The 19559-nt window shown below is 42.4% G+C and overlaps 1 protein-coding gene across 10 annotated transcripts in view; it reads right to left on the bottom strand.

The window, feature by feature from the left end:
* Positions 1–19559, bottom strand: part of ITPRID2 (ITPR interacting domain containing 2) — a 90650-nt gene that overhangs the window by 9907 nt on the left and 61184 nt on the right. For 9 of the 10 annotated variants that reach the window (XR_012765021.1, XM_075430373.1, XM_075430375.1 and 6 more), the window contains 6 exons: positions 18043–18737; positions 14100–14172; positions 8288–8379; positions 3985–5208; positions 1454–1534; positions 977–1104 (listed from right to left, as the gene is read on the bottom strand). Coding sequence is in view for 9 of the 10 variants with exons in the window: in XM_075430373.1 (XP_075286488.1) it covers positions 977–1104; positions 1454–1534; positions 3985–5208; positions 8288–8379; positions 14100–14172; positions 18043–18737 (2293 nt within the window). In the remaining variant the exon portion in view is untranslated. The remainder of the gene's footprint in view (positions 1–976; positions 1105–1453; positions 1535–3984; positions 5209–8287; positions 8380–14099; positions 14173–18042; positions 18738–19559) is intronic. The other variant, XM_075430381.1, reaches the window with a different exon arrangement.

The raw sequence follows: 19559 nt of genomic DNA, 5'->3' as shown, positions 1-19559 counted from the left end.
GGGGGAACTGAGCAGGACAGTCCCATGAGTAAAGGACTTCATAGAAGGGAATTCAAAGTGGAACACAGAAATTTCCTTTTTCATGGAAAAATTAGCTGAATACCTAGATGGAACAAAAGTCTTTCTCTGCTTATAGATATTACCATCACTTCATGGAGAAAAATAAACAACATGCTGTACCACTGCTCATTCTCCAAAAATTTTATCTTTAAATGCTTAAATATGTGCAAGCAGAAGAAATTGGCATTTGTACATGTATCTAATCAAATCAGATTTAAAACCAGTAACACCAAAACTCAACAGAGCAACGCAATAATCGCATATTACTTCTGTGTGGTTCTAGATTCCCAAGCAGTCGCAGCTACACTTTGGGCAGGACATCACTGTCTAAGTCAAACATATTTACTTTTAAAGTGATTAGTCAAGAGCTGATTCAACTAAAGTAAATATATAGGCAGTTTCAAAAATTATTTCAGACCAGCTGCTGCTGCAACTCATGGTGAGCAGAAACACACAGGGTCAGAATATGAATGCCATCAGCAGCCTGCCGAGTGGCCACTGTAAGTTGGAAAAGCATTTGAATGCTACAGCGTTCATTCTTTATTTACATCTACAAAGATGGGGGGGCAGGAAATCTAAGCTGAAAATCTTTAAGGCTTTTTCCCCACCAATATCCTATGTTCAAGCACCCTATGCTAAAAGCCTTTGAAATCCACAGCTGTAAAATCACTTTGGTGAAAGGATGAAGAAAAAAAATCATAAACTAATGAGAAATACGGACTAGCAGAAACAATGAGGAAAAAACTCTAGAATGAAGAAGTGTAAAAGGACAGTTAAACAAGTTTTTGGCAAAAACTCAGCTCCAATCCTGTTCAAACTGAAACTAATAGATTTTTTTGCTCTGATTTCAGGGGCAGCAACACTCTTCCTGAAGCACCAGAGTACTTTCTCTCTTTTTTTTAAAAGACCATTTTACCTTTCCTCTTCTGTCATGTGCTGATAAACTGTTGTCTGTTGACGTAACATAGTTAATTCCAAATCCATCATTTGGGTTCTGAATAAGTTTAGATTTCGCCTTACGACTTGCAGCTCCTGGAAAGTATTCTGGGGAGATTAAAAAAAAAAAAAATATATAATAATGCATTACATGGAAAAATCGAATTAAAATAAGACTGGATCCTATAAACACATTTGCCCAGATGTGCTACAGAGGCTGTGTGTTGTGAACTCAGAATAATTCAACAAAACAGCATTTTTAGATGTATCATACAAGCAAAAACATGGAAGGATTTCCAGCTATTTAGATTAATTCGTTTTTAACATTACTTGCAGGATGGAGTCTTGAGAGCAAAGATAGGGAACTGCCCAAAGTTAGCACAATCCGTGGCACATTTAGGATGTTTCTCTGTGTTTTATTTTGACTGAGTAGCACTGTGCGAACAGGGTCACTTACTTCATAGAGAGGTAGAATGGATGATCTCTGAGTAGTGTAACCGGTGCCTGCTGAAAGATCCTGACCCCTCATCACCGGGTACTAGGGGAGAAACAAGCAATTTGAACTGGGAATGTCCACCAGCCCCTTTGTGAATTCAACTTCCCGAACACGCAGATACTCCGACAGCAGCCACTGCTAAAATACAACCTTGCTGGCACTGCGATTTCTGCTGTCTATGTAAATATCGTATCAGGAAAAGGAAACTTCACAAAACGGCAGCGCCAGCTCTTCACTGAAGCATGTGCACCAAAGCTCTGTAATGCAAATGTGCTGCAGGTGAAAAACCAAATTAATCCTGTCTGACACAGTCAGTGGGAATAAAAGCTAAGTTTTTCTGCAGCAGGTATGTTATGCCTGAAAACTCAGTAGTCTCAATTGTCTTAGCTAATGATAAAAAGAACAACTTGGAAATCAGAACGGAACAAATTAAAGTGTGCCACCTTCAAACCATGGTTACAGTCACGTTTATTGTGGGGTTTTGCTCAGTTCTTTGCTTTTTTTTTTGTTGGTTTCATTTTTTAATCTCACTACATTGCCTACATCCAAAGACCCCTGCGTGCTAATGATCTATCAAGAAAACAAGAGCGTTGAAGAATTGCTGTTCGCATGTTTCATCAACACACGCAGCAACCAGATAAAATTCAGGGGCTGTTGCATGTAAAGACATGGCACGACAAAGCACAGTGGAAACAGCAAACACATTCACCTTTTCAAATGTGAAAAAGACAGCTTGTCCAACATAATTTTGAAAGAATTCAAAAGACTATTGACAAGCCATGGAAAATTTGAAGCATGTCCATTCATCCAGAGGAGTTTTGCTCAAACACAATCACATCAAGGGGATGCTGGAGTTTTTTTTTTCTCTCCTAGTTTTCTCTGTTCCCTGTTCTATCAGGAATTTATCTGCTCCTCTTTATTCCCTCCTAAAATTAGAATCATATATTCGAAACACTCAATTTTTTCTTTAGCAGCTGAGTATGCTGTGTGCCTAACTTGATCTCAGCTGTAGGAAAAAGCAGCACAAGTGAACTGTGTATTGTAAGCAAGATGTTTTCATACAAACCTCTGTAATGAGAAGAGCCAAGCCCCAAAAGTGGAAATAGTCTAGACAAACTATGCTGGTAGTAGAACAAGTGGGCTAGGAGATATTATTATCCCCTCCAATACTAATTTTGTCTTTTAAAATGAACCAGCTTGAGCATGAGTTCTGGACATAATACAGAGATTCTTTGGCAGCAGGTTTAGTCAGCACGGTGTAAGTGATAAAAGTGCTGCAGCACACTGTAACCTTACCCATATCAAGGCTGCAAAAGGTTCCCAAGTGGAAATTCTACAAAGAAGGTTAAATTCTGCAAGCGCTTACTCCTAGGCACACTGTCCACTACCCTTGAGCAATGGCTGATCTAAAACACAGTTGATCGCAGCTTTCCACTGCAGTCCTGTGTCCCAGCACCCAAGCTTGCTCCAAGAATAAGGCCAGCTGACATAACCAAAGTCAGGATGGACTAGCCTCTAACTTCTGACAAGTGGCAAAAATAAAACAAAACAACAGGGGTCTGAAAAATCCCACTACTGCCTATCACCTGCAATATGGTGCAGGCAGGCACCTGTTTGCTCTTGGGTAAAACCCACAGAAACTGTTGAAGCTCTACAATTGCATAGCGTTCATATATATACAAGCAGAGTTTGCTCTGCACACGTAGCCTCCTGCAGCAGCTTGCAGGCTCACAAGCTGGCTCACCACCTAAGAGAACAGCAGTACAGCGATGCCAGAGGATGGACAGCTGGCAATCAGGAGGGAGAGGGCAGAAGGTGTGGCAGAAACTGGTAAAAAAAATGTGCTTGCTTTTTAAAGCATTTCTTCTCTGAGTGAGGAGACAGACAAAATTTCAGATACTGTGACAAAACTGGTTCTTAATAATAGATGGATGACTTCAGCATCGCGTTGACTAGCTCCTGAGAAGAACATGAACAAGGTTGGCATGAAACAGCACAGAAATGTATATGGAACCGACATCATCACTGACATCATTAGTGAAGCCATGGGACTTGCGATGAAAAAAACAAATTTCCATCAGTTGGATGGGAAGTTATGTCAAAGACAAGGGAGAGGTTAAAGGACTGTCAACATGTATTTTCAAATCTAAACCTAATGACTATCACCCTAAAATAATAGCTGATAAAGAGTACCCTGTTTCTCCCTCCCACCCAAGAATATTCATAAAAGTAAAAAAAAAATTTAAAGAAAAAATAAAAAAATCAATCTGGGTCAACTGCAACAAGAAAAAAAGTAAATCCAAAAATAGTGGAGCACTGGACAGATGATAATCTGCCACTTTAAACAGAAGCTTGTAAAATAGTAGCAAATCAAGCTTGCACAAAATGTCATTTTTTCCTGATCTGCTGCACTATGCAAATTAACATATTGGTTTTGTAAAGATAAAATATGAAGCCTCTTTGCCCAAGGTAAAAATTTGGCTTCCTCTTACCTGTGAGAGGTTCTGCAGAGAGTTTCTGATGTCATGTAGGACCCTGCGCAGCTGCATCTCCACGGTGGAGGGAGGGTTGATGGCATGAGGTCGATGAGGAAATGCAGCATGCCTTGGAGAGAAAGGACAGCTGAAGGGGGAAAGCAAGGTGCCGTAGGAAGAGCTGGAGATGCTCGGGATGCTGTGGGTGCTCAGTGTCCTCACATGCTCGCAGAGCGGTCTGTCCTGCCACTCGGCGGGGAGGGAGTGGAGGGAGCACGTCGACTGGGACATGCGTGTCGGCGTGTGCAGCGGGCAGCTCTGTACCCTGGTGGGACTGGGTTCCTCGGACAGTCTGTTGGGCCCAGTCTGTGGCACTTCTTTCTTGGAGGACGAAGGTGCAATGAACAGCGTGGATTTGCACACCGCCTGGCTGGTGGCTGCCTCGCCCTCACTTTTCTCATTCTCAGACATTGGTTTCTTGTCTTCCTCCACACCTGTGTACTTGTAGGTGAATGAAGGAGGACCACACAGAGTCTCTTTTCCTGGAGTTAACTGGACATTCACAGAGGACACCACTTTCACTGGATTCAGCAACGCAGTTGGGAGAGACTGAGACCGCCTTAGGGGATAGCCTGACTCAGCAAACCAGAGCCTCTGCTTCCTCAGGAGATCTTTTGACTTAAGCGGAGTGCGTCCGGCCCTGGAATCAGATGTGCTCATGATCCTCATCTCAGCTCTTTGCAAGGCGACATGAACTTTGTCCATGGACGATGGGGAGGAGACACCACCTTCTAGAGACTCCATCGACTTGAGGATATGGTGCGTGTGGTACTGAGGAAACTCAAATACACTGCCCTCCTCCAGCAGGTCCAATGCTTTTTGCTCACTGGAAATGTCTTCCTCTTTAGAGTTGACCTCTCCTTGGACTGTCTTTGGTATGTGAGAAGACTTGCTTTCTCCTCCTTGATTTTGTTCAGTTTCATAGTCAATAATTTTTCTGCATTCGCTCATTCTGTTCTCAGAAGGTGCTCCTACCTTTCGTCTCTCTACTTGAGAGATAATATCCTCTTCATCATCGTCATCTTCATCATCATCATCATTATCTTCCTCCTCCTCAAACTTATTGAAACAGGGCAGTTCCTTGGCTATTGGTGTCTTCTGTTCCTCACTCTGCGACGTCACGGTTGTCTCACTGTCACAGCTGTCAGCACTGCTTCCCATGCCCTGCAAAGACTCCTGAACCTAGGAAAGATACGAGTCAGCAAAGGGGTGAACACACTGGAGACTCAACTACTGCCTTCTCAGGGGTCAGGCTAAGAGTCTGAGTCCATATTCATTGGGCATTGTGATAGGGAGCAGAACACATAATATAAAAGGCAGTTGGTGTGCAATAAAAACAGTGGAGGACAAAAAACCCATCATATCAGGAACATTAGAAGCACACTGAAGTACGGCATCAAAAGGAGATGGTTTAAAAAAATAGGAGCAAACTATTCACACATTTCTTTGATTTGACAATTAACTCTGTTGCCAGAAGAATAGAAGTAGCAGCAGAGTAAAGGAGTAAAAAAAGTAAAATGTTAGTTTTTTAGGTAGCGATGACATAGGGGTAGCAGGGTGGAAGTACATGGCGTCTCCCATATATAAAGGTTCACAGCGCTGAAACGAAGGGTGGTATTAGGGAATGCATACAGAGAAGTGAGGAGAACTGTAGACCACAGTGAAACTAGTGTCATGGGAGAACACTAAGAATGGGAAAACCAGTCTGCCTATGCACTCGGCCTGTTTAAAGTCACAGAATTGTCTGAGACCGGGAGTCTGACATCAGGCTGCTAATCTCTGTTGAAAATTCCATCCAGTCCTATTACCCCCATCCTCCCTTTCTTTCTCCTAGTACTTCTTCCCCTCTTCATTCTAAATCACAGTTTAAAACAGACCACATGTATGAGGGAAATGCTAACTTAATAGGTAACAAATGGCAGGAAAAGCATCTATGAGAAAGAGGAAAAAAAAAGATCTATGGATTACAAAGCATATTTCTTAGGCTGGCCTGATCGACTGGTATATTTACAAGTGGACAAGACATTTTCATAAGAATATGTGTTATAAAGTAGTCTTGGAAATTTACCATAGCTGACGCATGAACTAGAAATTTAGAGCAGCTTTTCCCATCTCTAATTTCTGCAGTTCTCACTGCCATTAGGATACTAACTGTGAGTTTCTTCTAGAGAGATTACTTATGGTGTACATCAGGCAACAGTTCCTTCTCCACCCATCTAGAAGAAAATTTCATTCATGAAGGTCAACTTTGTAAGTATGTGCTTAACACTGCACTCACTGGCACAGTCACAAGTTAGTATGAAAGACTGTACAGGTTCAGATACTGTTGAAGTCAAAGGCAGAACAAAAGATTGTAATGTCTAGGTGAAATTAGGCGTGCTACTTGTGCGCATATCTGTGTCCCTAATCCTCCATCACATTGGTCACTTACAGGTCAGGCAACCAAAACTTCAAGAACTTGGATGGAGAAATCTTCTCAATTCTTTGGTAATGTGAAATTCCCCTGCAGAATATTCCACCTTAATGCCAAAATCTCCCTTCAAAATCAGGGATGAAAGGCAATACGGTTCCAGTTTGTGAGTTTTCTCCTGAGTTTCAGAGGAATGCTATGGCTCCTAGAGTCAATTATTTAACAGTAGATGGCACTAACTTACCATACTTTTAAGAAACAATATACTCCCCTCTGTATTCCCTTCGTCTTCTGTTCACTAGCTGCCAACTTCTCATTTCCCCTAGTCTCATCATTCACCCATATTTTCTGAATTCAGCTCAGCACTTGGTCTGAACAAAGCAGTGATGGTGGCAGAAGAGAGCCTAGTGACTCCACGGCACAAATCACATGCAGTCTAATACATCTTTTCAAAACAGCATAATAGAAAGTAAAAAAAACCTCATCCCTTTATAGCCAACAAAAATAGACTCCACCAGTCTTCCAGTGCAGGGGCACTTCGTTGCAACATGCTTTCAATGGACTCTTAATCAGATTGCAGCTAATATAAAGATCAGGAGTCAGCAACTCTAACCTGAGACTCCTCCTAACATGCCTGTCAACTTCAGCGTAGCCCCAGTTTAGTAGAGAGCAGAACCAGTATCTCGGACTACCATACTCCTTACAGAGACTGAGGCTCATGATTTCCTTTATTCACTCTCTTGCTCTTGGGAAGTGTAAGCTGGTGTTTAAGGGACACACCAAGACTGTCACTGTCTTGGCTTTCATTTTGGTACTCAGTAGAAAAAGACACAGAATACCAGTACCAAAACAGAAAAGCAATGTTGATGGATGGGGAGAGCGGGAATCTCTTCCTAGTAAGTGCCAAACAGCTTTAAAAATGTTTGGTGTGCCACAAGGAAAAAAAAAAACATACTGTAGCATAAAAAAAGTCAGCAGCTGCAAGCCACAGAAATGAAATTACTGGTGCTACACAGACTCCCACTTTTGTATTCCTCTGGACTGTGGGTTAGGTACCAGCTAGCTAATCAATGGCCTTGAGGCCAGGATCCATCCCGAGACTCTCCTCTGGCTGACTGACAGGACAACCAAATCAAGGCTATTACTGTGCAAATGTTTTAGGAGAGGCAAGAGAACACCTCTCCTAAATATCAGGTACAATGCTGAGCAAACGTATATCGAGCAGACACCTAAGCACCATGCTGGAACAAAAGCCTCCCTTAAGACATGTGGTCCCTAGTCACTATAATGGCAAGTTCTGGGACCAAGATCAGAGGAACTGGAACAAGAAAGAGCATGGGAGCTCAAGATCAACTAGACATTAGTATACCTTCACAGTAAAGTTAGTTTGAAATTGTTTTCACTTTTTGTCAGCTGCTAACTAAAAAAAAAACCAGAAAAATACGCAAAAGAAAATGAGTGGGAAGGCAAAAATGATACAAGAAATGAAATGATCAGCAGAAAAGCTATCTTCTTTCATTACCTTAATCTCTACGCACGGCAGTCACGAGAGGAATGGACTGTGATTCTGAAGCCTCAGTTGGTAAAAGCAGATACACCAGAAACAGCAAACACGACATACTGAACTTAAAGCTTATTCCAGGCCCAAGTATACCCAGATTACCCTACCAGGAAGGCTTTAAAATCTTAACACAGTTCTGTAAGCGATTCAGCAGGTCCAGTGCTGAAAATGTGAGTTTTACAGGATCTAGGCTGATGGTCACGATGGCAGTCAAACATCAACATCCCTCCCCGGGTCCCTACTGTCCCACAATAATCGGTAATATTCCAACCACAGCATGGGAACCTTACCTGAAGCTGATTAAATGGAGAACAATCTGTGGAGGAGTCCTCAGCGAAGCCACTGCTGTCAGAGTGCTGACTCGCGGTCCGTAACAGCTGATCTGTTTAAAACAAGTAAAACCCAACAATAATTATTTTACAAATCGCAGCCCTTCATGCCCAGTCGCATTCAATACACACTTTCCTTTTACATCAAAGTAACATTAAGTGGATAACACAATTCCTTTTCAAGTTCCACTTGGAACAGTATCGAGAAACAGCTTGTTTATTTCAAGTGAAACCTCTTCTCATGCAAAGCCCTACTTGTGAAACCAAGCAGCAGTGGAACAGGAACCATCTTTCACATTTTTCTTTCCTGTACCGTGGAAAAAAACCCACTCTGCAGATGTTGCCACTGCTGGAGTTTTCCTTCTACAAAACTGTATCACTGGTTAATTCACATGCAGGCAGTGGAACAGTTGCTTTTGTATTGACGCGTACAGGTTCGCCACCCCTCCTGATCATGGAGATAAAGGAGATCACTCATCTCCTGTCAGCCTACACCACCCCATACATCCCAAAGAACAGCATCACATGAACAGGGCAGGCGATGCGCAGGACTCGGAGAACTGCTAGAGATGATCCTCCGCTGGTTTAGTGGACAAATACAAAACATCTCTGACACACCAATGGGCAATCTGCCAAAGCACATTCCCGGCGCTCATTTTATACATGAAAGATAAGATCCTCCTGCTTCTTCCTTGCTGCTTAGATTAGGTAAGTGTTAAAATAGCCTAAAGAGACTCTAAAATCCTCAGTGCTACCCAGGAGCGGTTTCCTCCACAAAGCTGCTTTTCAAGGAGATCTCAGCAAGTACTGCAGTACAGTGTTGCATGCATATTGTTTCCTCCTAGACACAGAAGGCACTCACCAGGTACGGGGTTTACCTTACGGCACCATAAACATTTTTCTTAGCCAGACGGCAGCCTGGGCAACAACCATATCTCACATCTAGTTTTCCACAGAAGTGCAGAAGCTTGGAGACGGGATGAGGCCACAGTAGCCTCTAGCCCCCAGGCCTCTGCCTCCTCCTCCTCCTCACCCTGGGACGACTGCTTGCTGCTGTCTTCTCGGAGGCTCAAGGCAGAATTTTGCCCCGCATTCCTTCAACCACTTAACTGTCATCATGTAATTAATCCCAGTTCACAGCTCAATGCATTGGAATGCATTATGAAAACTGTTTTGAAACTGCTGGATATTCAGAAGTAATTTTTTTCAGTATTAATTTTGATAAACATTTCAATAACACAGAAACAAAAGCCTGCACAGACCCAGAAGTTTGTGAACACCAGGAGAGGCAAACTGCCCGCTAAACTTCTGTATCAGCGACTTCATACTGCTTTTAAGGGAGTGCCTTTCAAATTGTGCTGCTGTTCTGTTATCATTGTTGCCACAATATCCTGCGATGATAAACAACTTTTCTACCTCAAGACAGACATCCCCACCCAGCTCCCAGTAAAGACAAAGGAAATGATTTCCCTGAGAACTGGACTAGCTCTTATTAACTGCCCAATATAATTAACGCAGCTGAAAGAGTATGCCACGAACAGGCTGCCACCACAGCCAAGACTGGTGGAAAGCTGCCACCTCCTCCAAGGTGAATAGTCACCTACTTTGGCCTCCCCCTCTGTCTCTTTTCCTATCTCGTAGTTTTTAATTTAAAAGGAAAAAGCACTACTAGTGAAAGCCGTAGCCACAGAGGAGAGTTTCCAACTAGTTCAGATAAAGCAATTCACCAGTGCGTGTGCTCGCATCTGATTTCATGTGCATGAAGTTTATTACTGCTCAAGAAAAATACTGACTTGCCCTTCTATTTCCTTCTCAGTCACTATTTCCTTTTCAGCTATTAAAAAAAGATAATTACATATATAACTCTCTATATATGTGTCTTCAAATCAACCCCTGCCCTCCTCGGAGACACAGTACTAAAGAAATATCAGTGTTTTAGATAATTTTCTATAGCATTTGTTATTTACATCCATGCTTTGACAGCCTTACACGACAGTCAACAGGTCAGTTTAGAGCTGAGGCACTCATAACTGCCTCAGTGTCTTTATCCACTGCAAGAGACTAGCACACCGTGAACAGATTCAATCTGCCTTGTTCCCACCTGAAGAGACACCCCTTTATTACAGCCATCCCTTGCTTTCTGTGTTGCAGAGTTGCTAGGTTTTTTTAAAACATTTTAAAGCAAATCAGAGAAGACATTTTCTGTAAATATGAGTAGTCTTCTTTTACCACACCTTACCCTTGTCTCTTGCAAGTTCTCAGAGTTCTCCACTATACCACTATCGTGTAAATGCAGTACAAACTTCTAAAGAATAGGAATCTCTACTACCTCAGCAGTGAAATGGCAAGGTATGGCTCTGTAAAGACCTGAAATACCAACCAGTACATTGGGATATATTGATACATAACAGTATCCATCCTCCTTGTCAACTACTGATCCCAGTGTACAACCTGTTCTGTGGTACTTGGATGTCTCTCAGATGCAAGCAGACAAGGGGAAAGCATGAAAACATTTTTTAAAAAAGCCAAAGAGTTACCATTTGGATCTTGATTAAAATGCCTCCTGGCAATGAAGGGTCTAAGAGGAGCAGGTTGTGATGAGATACGTCTCCCCTCTCTTCACCTTGAATGCAGAAAACTCAGCACCAAAGGCTGAGTAGTAGGGGCCAACCTGGGATCACCCCTTGCCCTGCACACCCCCACCAAGGCAACTGTACCTTCTGCCAAAGGGTCACCACACGATGTTGACCCTGCAGCCCAAAGCCATTATCAACTCTATGCAGAGGAAATCTTCCAGACTAGTGGGAGAAGGCCAGAGGCTGCATAATAAGTGTGGGAAAAGGAACCAGCCAAGATGAACGAAACCAGAAGGAACAATCAAACTCGTGTCCTGGTTAAACAGAGCACAAACAAAAATGCCCCTCAGATTTTTTTCTTTTAAACTGTATTAAAAAATCAAAATATTTTTAGGCACTGAACACATGCCAGAGAAATGTGGGTATTCAGAAATATATCAAATAAATTGATGAAGTTCTAACAAGAACAGATGATGAAGAAACGAGTCTACAGCTTACAAAACATGAGAGCACAGAATTATCAGAGAATCACTATCAAATAACGGAATAAGTCATCTATTGTAAAATAATATTCAGCTACCAATGGACTGGTAGTCTCAGCAATCCAAACAGTCCCATCAGGTACTTGTCTTACACTTTCTGCATCACTTGACTGCTTACACAGAAGAGGAGGAGAAATACGTGGAAACTGGCCATGAAGTTTTAGTGACGTCTATGTTTCTTGTACCTGCAGCATTGGCAAAGCTCTAATGTACTTTGTATTTCACGAGATTATTAATAAACTGACATTCCCAACTTACCTAGAAAGTATTCCATTATGGGATTAAGTACCTTCTGCCCCTTTTTCCCATATTGATCGCACCCTGCATCCCAGCACTGCCAAAACCAGCCCAGCAGGGAGCCCTGCTGCACAAACTCTTCAGAGTCTCCAAGGATTTCCTAGCTTCTGGACAGATAAACACAGATTCCCACAAATACTAAATCTGTTCCAAATGTTTTCTTCTCACTCCCCCATCTCCAGTCTCCCCGGAGCTACACCCACAGAGAGTTATAAATACAACCCTGTATTAGGGACAGGAAGCGCTGATGAGGCAATTTCTTCACTTTCAAGAACTAAATTTTCAGTTAATCACTGCTTTTGACCATCAGTGTTGTCAGATGCCTTAAAGGAAACAGGTTTGTGGCTATTCAAAATTTCACCGAGCCACTGATGTCAGCAACCAGGCACTCACAAATTACAATGCCTCGAGAATACTTTGGTCTCTACACGTTGTACCTATATTTGTCTTGTCTGTTGGGCATTTTTGGAATGGAAGGTGTTGCTGTATAAATATGTCAGGAAGAAGTTTGTTTTCCAACTAACAAACCTTCCTTCCAGATAACTTTGCAAGAAGTTATTTTTTTATAGTGGACATTTAGCAGCACTGTCTGTTTACAGTGCAAAGCAACTAAAGCTTTTCATTCTTCTCTACTGTGTTCCAAAAAAAAAACAAACCCAGGCACAAAAATACATCTACATTCAAGGTTTGCAACAACAAAGAATAGAATGCTGGTCTTGGACATAATGGATAAACCAGTTCAGTACCTTTTGGAAGACATAATGTAAAAAGTACATCAAGCTAGTCAATATGATACAGAATTCTTTGCATCCCCTATAAAGTGTTCAACAAAGAAAGCAAAGCCATCATTTGCAAGACACTTTGAAAATCCAAGCTTACCGCTTATAATCAAAGCTAATCTGAAACATGCTTTAAAGGGGAACCTAAGCAGCAGTAGACTCAGTGTTATTCAAGCATATCTTAAGTCTCCAGACTGTTCCAGTAGGAAAGAGAAGCTCTCATTTTTTATAATTCAAATACTTCACATCTTATTATAGGCCCTATTAAAATGCCTTATAGACTGTTGTAAATGTCACAGAAAGCATTTACAGCCCTCTGTGTAGATGTAAAATGACACTGCAAGGTTTATAACAGTGTGTGCCAAACAGCATTAATGCTGCTAATTGACACAGGAGTACTCCTACGTGAAAAGAAAGAAAAAGAAAAAAAAAAAAGACACACAAACATATTCCTTCAGAGGAAGCATTCATCTGAAACAATTTTTTTGTTTTATGGGTGCTTATGTACAGTAGAGCCAACACTACTGCAACACCACTGAAAGAGGTGGGTCTGTATAAGGACCATCAACTGAAACCACATTGGAACACAAGACCGGTGCTTGAATTTGATGCTGATCCCACCTCCAGAGATTTCTAGTGAGAGTGGCATTTCACACTCAGACACAATGGCCATCATTTTTTATAAGTGACCATTAACTTTGAATGCCTTCAAACTTGGTGAGAACCCGCTCTCTGAGAAAACTGGCCTCTACGTTGTCTCATGCTGGACAACTTGCAAAAAATATTAACTACTGTTTTTTAACATTTTGGGTAAATTCTACAACAAACTGTCTCCCTCTTGGCAATTTTCCTAAAACCCATCTAGAACAAAGTCCCATGCTTTCCACATCTTCCAGGTGAAATAAAATCTTGGTCTCAGACTAACTTTTAGCAAATACGCAGGCTTACCATCAGCACTGACATCCTTGTTTGATAAGTCATAGAAAACTCTGGGCATTGGGCAAAGCAAAAATCACAAAATGAACTTAAAGATCAGCTTTGTCCCTCTCCCAAGCCATAAAATACATAAACAGGAATTTGAGATGAAAGCACAAGCCACCAAAGCCAGCGCACAGAGTTTGCCATGTGAAGGACTACAGCTTCCACGTGGGTGCAGCGACGCTAGTCTTCTGTACAGCCAGCTCACAGACGGAGCAGTAGCGCATAGGAAAAAGCTGGATGTATCATGCAATTTAGGTTTAAAACAATATAATTTTACTTGAAATGGGTATCTTAAATTACAGGATATGCTAGGGAAAAAAAATCCCATACAATCTGAATTAACATTTCAGTTTCTCTGAGCTACCATCAACCATACAAAAGTGAAAACAGACAATGAGGTTATAGGGCTGTTCTCTTGCCTGTAATTTGGTTGCCACTTTGCAGTAACATTCTGTGATTTAGGTGAAAAAGAAACCCAGATCTTTTTCATTTCTAAAGAGAAAAGAAACTTCAGAAGTTTTAAATATCTGAATCAGCATTTCAGAGACGGAAGGACACTCAGCAGACTGCTGTCTCCTGGGAGTTGAAGTCTACTCACCTTTCCTTGACTTGGTCACTGCCAGCTGGTGAGAAGCTGGAACATGTGGTAGATCCCCCTCTGTACTCTGGATCTATCAGGAAAAGCAGATTAAAATTTTGTCAGGACAACTGGAATATGTTCCTGCGTTTAAGAATGCCCAAGATATATACACTGCACATGCAGGGGCAGGGGGGAGGAGGGGACGGTTTGGTGGGCTTTTTCTTGCCATTCCAACAGCCTATAATGATTGAGGGAGTAAATCGCATTTCCTTGAACGGAAGTATTTCATCAGGTCCTCAGCAATGCCCCCGTCGGACAACAGCGATCCTTCGGACAGCACCTCCCTCTCACGGCGCAGGGCTCCCCTCCAGTTACACGTCGTGCAACAAGACCAGGAAATGGCATCCTGTGACCCCACTGAGAGCTCTCCGCTCCTCCTTGACGAAAGCCTGAAATAATTGTGTGATAATACCTTTGACTATCTTTACACTACTGTTGAGCACTCTCAGACCCTCCCTTGAATATAAAGAACAAGCAAAATACATTTAGGTCCGCACTTAAGGATTGTCATCTGCTGCCCTACCACGTTTTTCCCACAAGCCACCAAACCTCCAGAAGGACCCAGACCCTGCCAGAACTGACTCCAGACTTCACCACACCACTACTCATGGAAATACTTCTTGTGTCTTCCCGGAGAAAAAAAAAAGATAACGTATTCAGAGCCATGCCAATTTCAACTGCGAAACTTAAAACTACATGAAAATTAATCCTATTACTTAATCACTTTGTGAAACACAGCCTTATTAAGAAAGCAGTTCTTAGACAACCGTTCAAACAATGACAAGAACATGCCTAAAATCTCAACAGGGAGGCCTTTGTTTAGTTCAAAAGCTAGAATATTTTCTCTTTTGTGTGCTACAGAAAAAATTCTAATGGTTCACATGCAAGTCTACACGCACAAAAACCCCAATCCAACTACCCCACCCCCAGCCCTTCCCTCTAATGGGCTGCCTGCCTAAATTCAAAATTACCACGCAATGAAATTTTCATCTCCATTTTTGATCAACTTAAAAATGCAAAACCAGGATACTGATGGCTTTAAGCCCATATCGGCATTTGGCTAAAGCAGCAGCTATATTCGCATTGATATCGTGTGTGTAACAGCCACAAGGGCACATTTTCTTTTTTACAGGAGTTTTGAGAAGTACTTGGCCTGAACTTTTCGCCATTAGTAAGTGAACAGTGTTTCTCTTAAACAATAAATCAAGAGGCTTCTGTTCCTTTAGGAGATGAAGGCTGTACCAAAGGGGTAAATGCTTTACAGAATCACTGAATGGTAGGGGTTGGAAGGGACCTCTGTGGGTCATCCAGTCCAACCCCCCTGCCGAAGCAGGGTCACCTACAGCAGGCTGCACAGGACCTTGTCCAGGCAGGTCTTGAATATCTCCAGAGAAGAAGACTCCACAACCTCCCTGGGCAGCCTGTGCCAGTGCTCCGTCACCCTCAGAGGGAAGAAGTTCTTCCTCAATGCTTATTTTGTCCAAATGCAGGGGAGCATAGAAGAGGCTTACCATCTAAAAATACCTTTTAAAACAATTTTTAAAAAATAACAGAAAAAAAAGGGAACAGTAAGTAATCTTACAGGCCCTTTGATCGGACTGGCCTTCCAGCAAGGTGTCTTGATTGTCTCAAACTTCCCAGTTTCCAACGGCTGAATTTGCAGCCTTGCAACAGCTAAGCCTCTTTCTCATCTAAATACCCTCCACCTCCTGCCCTTGGTGAGGAGACAGCATCCTGGCCGTGTTCGCAGCACGGCGCAGCTCGATGAGCACGCACAAGCACTCCCCTCTCCTTCCCCGTCCCTCCAGCCAATACTGATGCTGGTAAACGACCTTCGGGACTGTAACTGGCCACCTCGGGAGCGGGTGTTGGGGTAAATCCTGCCCTGACTCACGCCCGCACTCGCTATCTTCACAGCCACAGACTTCCGAAGGGCGCTCAAATCTCCAAGGCATTCGTCAGCATGGAAAGAGCTTCCTTGATATATCTGTCATCTTTCTTACGTGTATGAATGCACTCCAAGCCAAGCTGAGAAAACAGGGGGAGGAGTTATTGTCACTGTTTCTAAGACAGTTTATTGTTCATTATACCCTGCTTAGAGACGCAAGAAAATAAAATCACGCTGCCAGGTATTGTTCTAAGTTCCTTCAACAAAACCGAATTCCTCCCTCCCAGCGATCTGAAGGCAGTTGATATGTCTATATCATATTGTGTAAACAAAAAATCACCACAATCCCATCCCACATCACATGTCATCTTGCCAAAACAGCTGTGTTTATGCACTGGCATCATTGTAAAGTGTGTCAACCAGAACTTTGCAAACTCATTGCATTTGGCTTGTGCAGAATTCAGTCAGTCTTCTTCGTGTCATACAGTCCAACTTCCTCTGAAAGAAAATTCCATTTCCCCCGCCCCCACCCCCCCTTTTTTTTTTTTAATTAGTTGTTCCCATTTTGCCCAAGAATACCAAAAACTGGCTTTCTCCTCTGGGATATGTGAAACCAGTCCAGATACCAAGAATATAGCAAAATGCATTGCCACTCAGTCCCTCCCATTGTGCCAACGCAAACATCTGTGCAGCTACACAACAAACTGGATCAAGAAAATTATCTGGCTGAAAACTAAGCCAGGAAAAATAAATCAATCATAATACACTGGGTTTCTTTCTCCCCTCTCAATTGGACCAGTCCTTTGTTCCGACTCCGAAGATGGCAACACAACATGTGGGTGATGGCACTCAGGCACAAACAAGTGGCAGGAACTACGAGGGACTGAATTACCCCTTTCTACTTCATGAGTGCCTTCAGTTACAACATTAGCCAACCTAGAGGAGCCTCAAAAGCCTCTAGTGCCAATACAACATTAGATGTGGTATCTACTAAATCATCATTTCCTCATTCTCTGTAAAACTCTGGGGTTTTTTTTATTCACTTGCTTTCTTCACTCATTTCACTAATTAAATCACAATTCTTCATTTTACATATATGTATTCCACACAGATAAAAAGTTAACTGCTGAACTGTTAACAATTGCCACTTCAAAATGTGTCCACAAAAACACCTGCTGATTTAAGTTAAGGTAGATCTTAAAAATCAAGGTGTGAGTCTATGCAAAAAATTGCATTCTTGAATTTGTAGGCTGTGCATTTACTAGCCTAATAAATCACTTGCAGAAGCCTAGAATTAACATCTCTTTCTGACAATTCTCAATCAAAAAAATGGATACATGCATTTATGAAGATATTAACAGGCAGCTAGCACAGAATGTGTATCTAAGCAATTGCCAAAGGCACAACAAACAGCAACTTCCACTGTGCTAATTTCCAGAGAACAAACAAATCAACATGTAGCAGATTGCCATCAAAACCAAAAGTTGCACAACATGAGCACCTCACCCTACTTGACAGTCCCTTTCCCTTTCCTGGAACAACACTCTAGCTCCATCCACAAATTTATCCTTAAATCAGTATCACTTGATAAACTGAATTTACTTTTAGGCATCAAAAAAAAAAAAAAGATTTCCAATTAGCAATTTCAGCAAAGAAAAAATTTAAAACCAAAGGCTTTTATACCTATAAAGGCAAACCTAGACCTATTTCCACAGGAAAAGTTCCTAGCAGTTTCACCAGTGACTGCAGTTACCTGAGCTCAATGGAAAAAAAGAATGAGAACTTTCCTGCTGACTCTCAGGAACAACAGCAGCAGCAGCCCCAAGTTATTTCATTAAAAGGGTCAATTAGAGCAGCCTACCGAAAGCAGGCGACAACCGTTCTATCACTCGGAGAATTCAAAGTATTCCTGGAGAAAACATTGTCAGCTACACAGTAGCGAACATAACTTGCTGGCTGCCAGCAGAGGAATGTAAACTGTATGCAAAAACGAAGTCATCTATCTCCACCTACCTCTTCCATCTCAAAGGAGTCCTTCTGCTGCAGTATTAGATTCATTATGGATGGGTTTGCGAGGGGAGTGCAGAGGTCTCTCCCCGGCGATGCCGTGGGTAGCCTTTGTGTCAAGACGCTGCTGTTGGATGTGCTGGAGCTGCTGCTGAGGCTCGGCGAGTCCAAAAGCACCGATTCCTCACACAGTCTATCCTGGGCGTTTTCCAACCTGCTGCTTTGCGCATCTGCTGGAGGCACAGTACCCTCTCGCTTATCATCAGTCCCAGCAGGAAGGTTTGCAGGTTTACGTGTGTCCGCAGCATTTGCCTGACTACTGGCTATCTCCTCTTTCACAGTAGCCAGAGAAGAGGGAGAGTCTTTCTTTTTAGGGTATTTTGGTAATTTAGATTCATTTTTCACATCATTTTCTTCGCTCCCTGGTTCAGCTGGACTCTTCCCTTTTTCAACAGGTGAAGGAGTTGAGCAGCCGCTACCATCGGCTTGCTGTGTGCCGCACAGATTGAGCTTAGACAAGGTCTTCATTAAGCGACTGGCTGTATTGCTGCGATTTAAAGGCGGGGGGCTGGATGCCTCTTTGCTGGAAGACACTGAATTCATACTACCAATCTTCTGCAAAGGAGTCCCAGAGACTTGAGAATACAAAGAAGAAAAAGCATTGGCCACAGTAGTAAGCACTTCAATCTGACGAAAACGACCTGCACAAGAACAAAACATATGGCAGAGTTTATGAGGACACTGCTGTCATCAACATCCCAGACCTGCTGATCTACCTCTACATGACGGTTTGAATTCTCAGAGACAGCTCCTTCTTCATATCTGAAGAAGGAATTTTCATTATACCCTCTGCCCACCCCCAAATCTCCTCCTACTTATATCACGGGTCCCAAAGTTTGACTGAACACTGCCTAGTCCTGTAAGATGAGTGGTACCACATAGGGTGAAAAAATGCAAAAAGTCTTTGCAAGAGTGTTTGGTAAATGCACAAGAACAGCAAGGAAAACTCTCACAAAGTAAAGAAAAAGGACACGGGTACATGAGTGCAAGTTAATTTACAAAGCGCTAGGAAGAAAAGGGTTACTCACATCGTTCTCTCCATCAACATCAGGAGGACATTTCAGCTATGCCCTCCTTTCAGCAACGCTCATTACTGACCTAACAAAGCTCCTGTCCCACTCAATAGAAATACTGGCCCAGATTTCAACAGCTACAAAGTAGGTCACTGCTGACAGATTTCAAAAATCCCACCCAGATACTGAAGAACACAAGAAAAAGACAGAGCGCGCTATTTGTTTCAGTGCTCTAAAGCTACAACAGAAGGCAAGCATAGGAGCAAGCTGCAGGAATGATACAAAACAGAAGGCAATGTATCTTACGGGATGACTTTCATTTCCGTCCCCCACTACAAACCCTTTCCCCTCACCCCAAGGTGTACAACATTGACGGTCACCTCTTGCCATATTTAAGACTAAGCAAGAGTTTTGTTATGTATTTTGGATGGAATGTGGCCTTTAGACTGT

Source organism: Opisthocomus hoazin, chromosome 9, assembly GCF_030867145.1.
Source record: "Opisthocomus hoazin isolate bOpiHoa1 chromosome 9, bOpiHoa1.hap1, whole genome shotgun sequence".
In the NCBI taxonomy this organism is placed as follows: domain Eukaryota; kingdom Metazoa; phylum Chordata; class Aves; order Opisthocomiformes; family Opisthocomidae; genus Opisthocomus; species Opisthocomus hoazin.
Note: the sequence above shows the minus strand (reverse complement) of the source record. Positions and strands in the feature narration are given on the sequence as shown.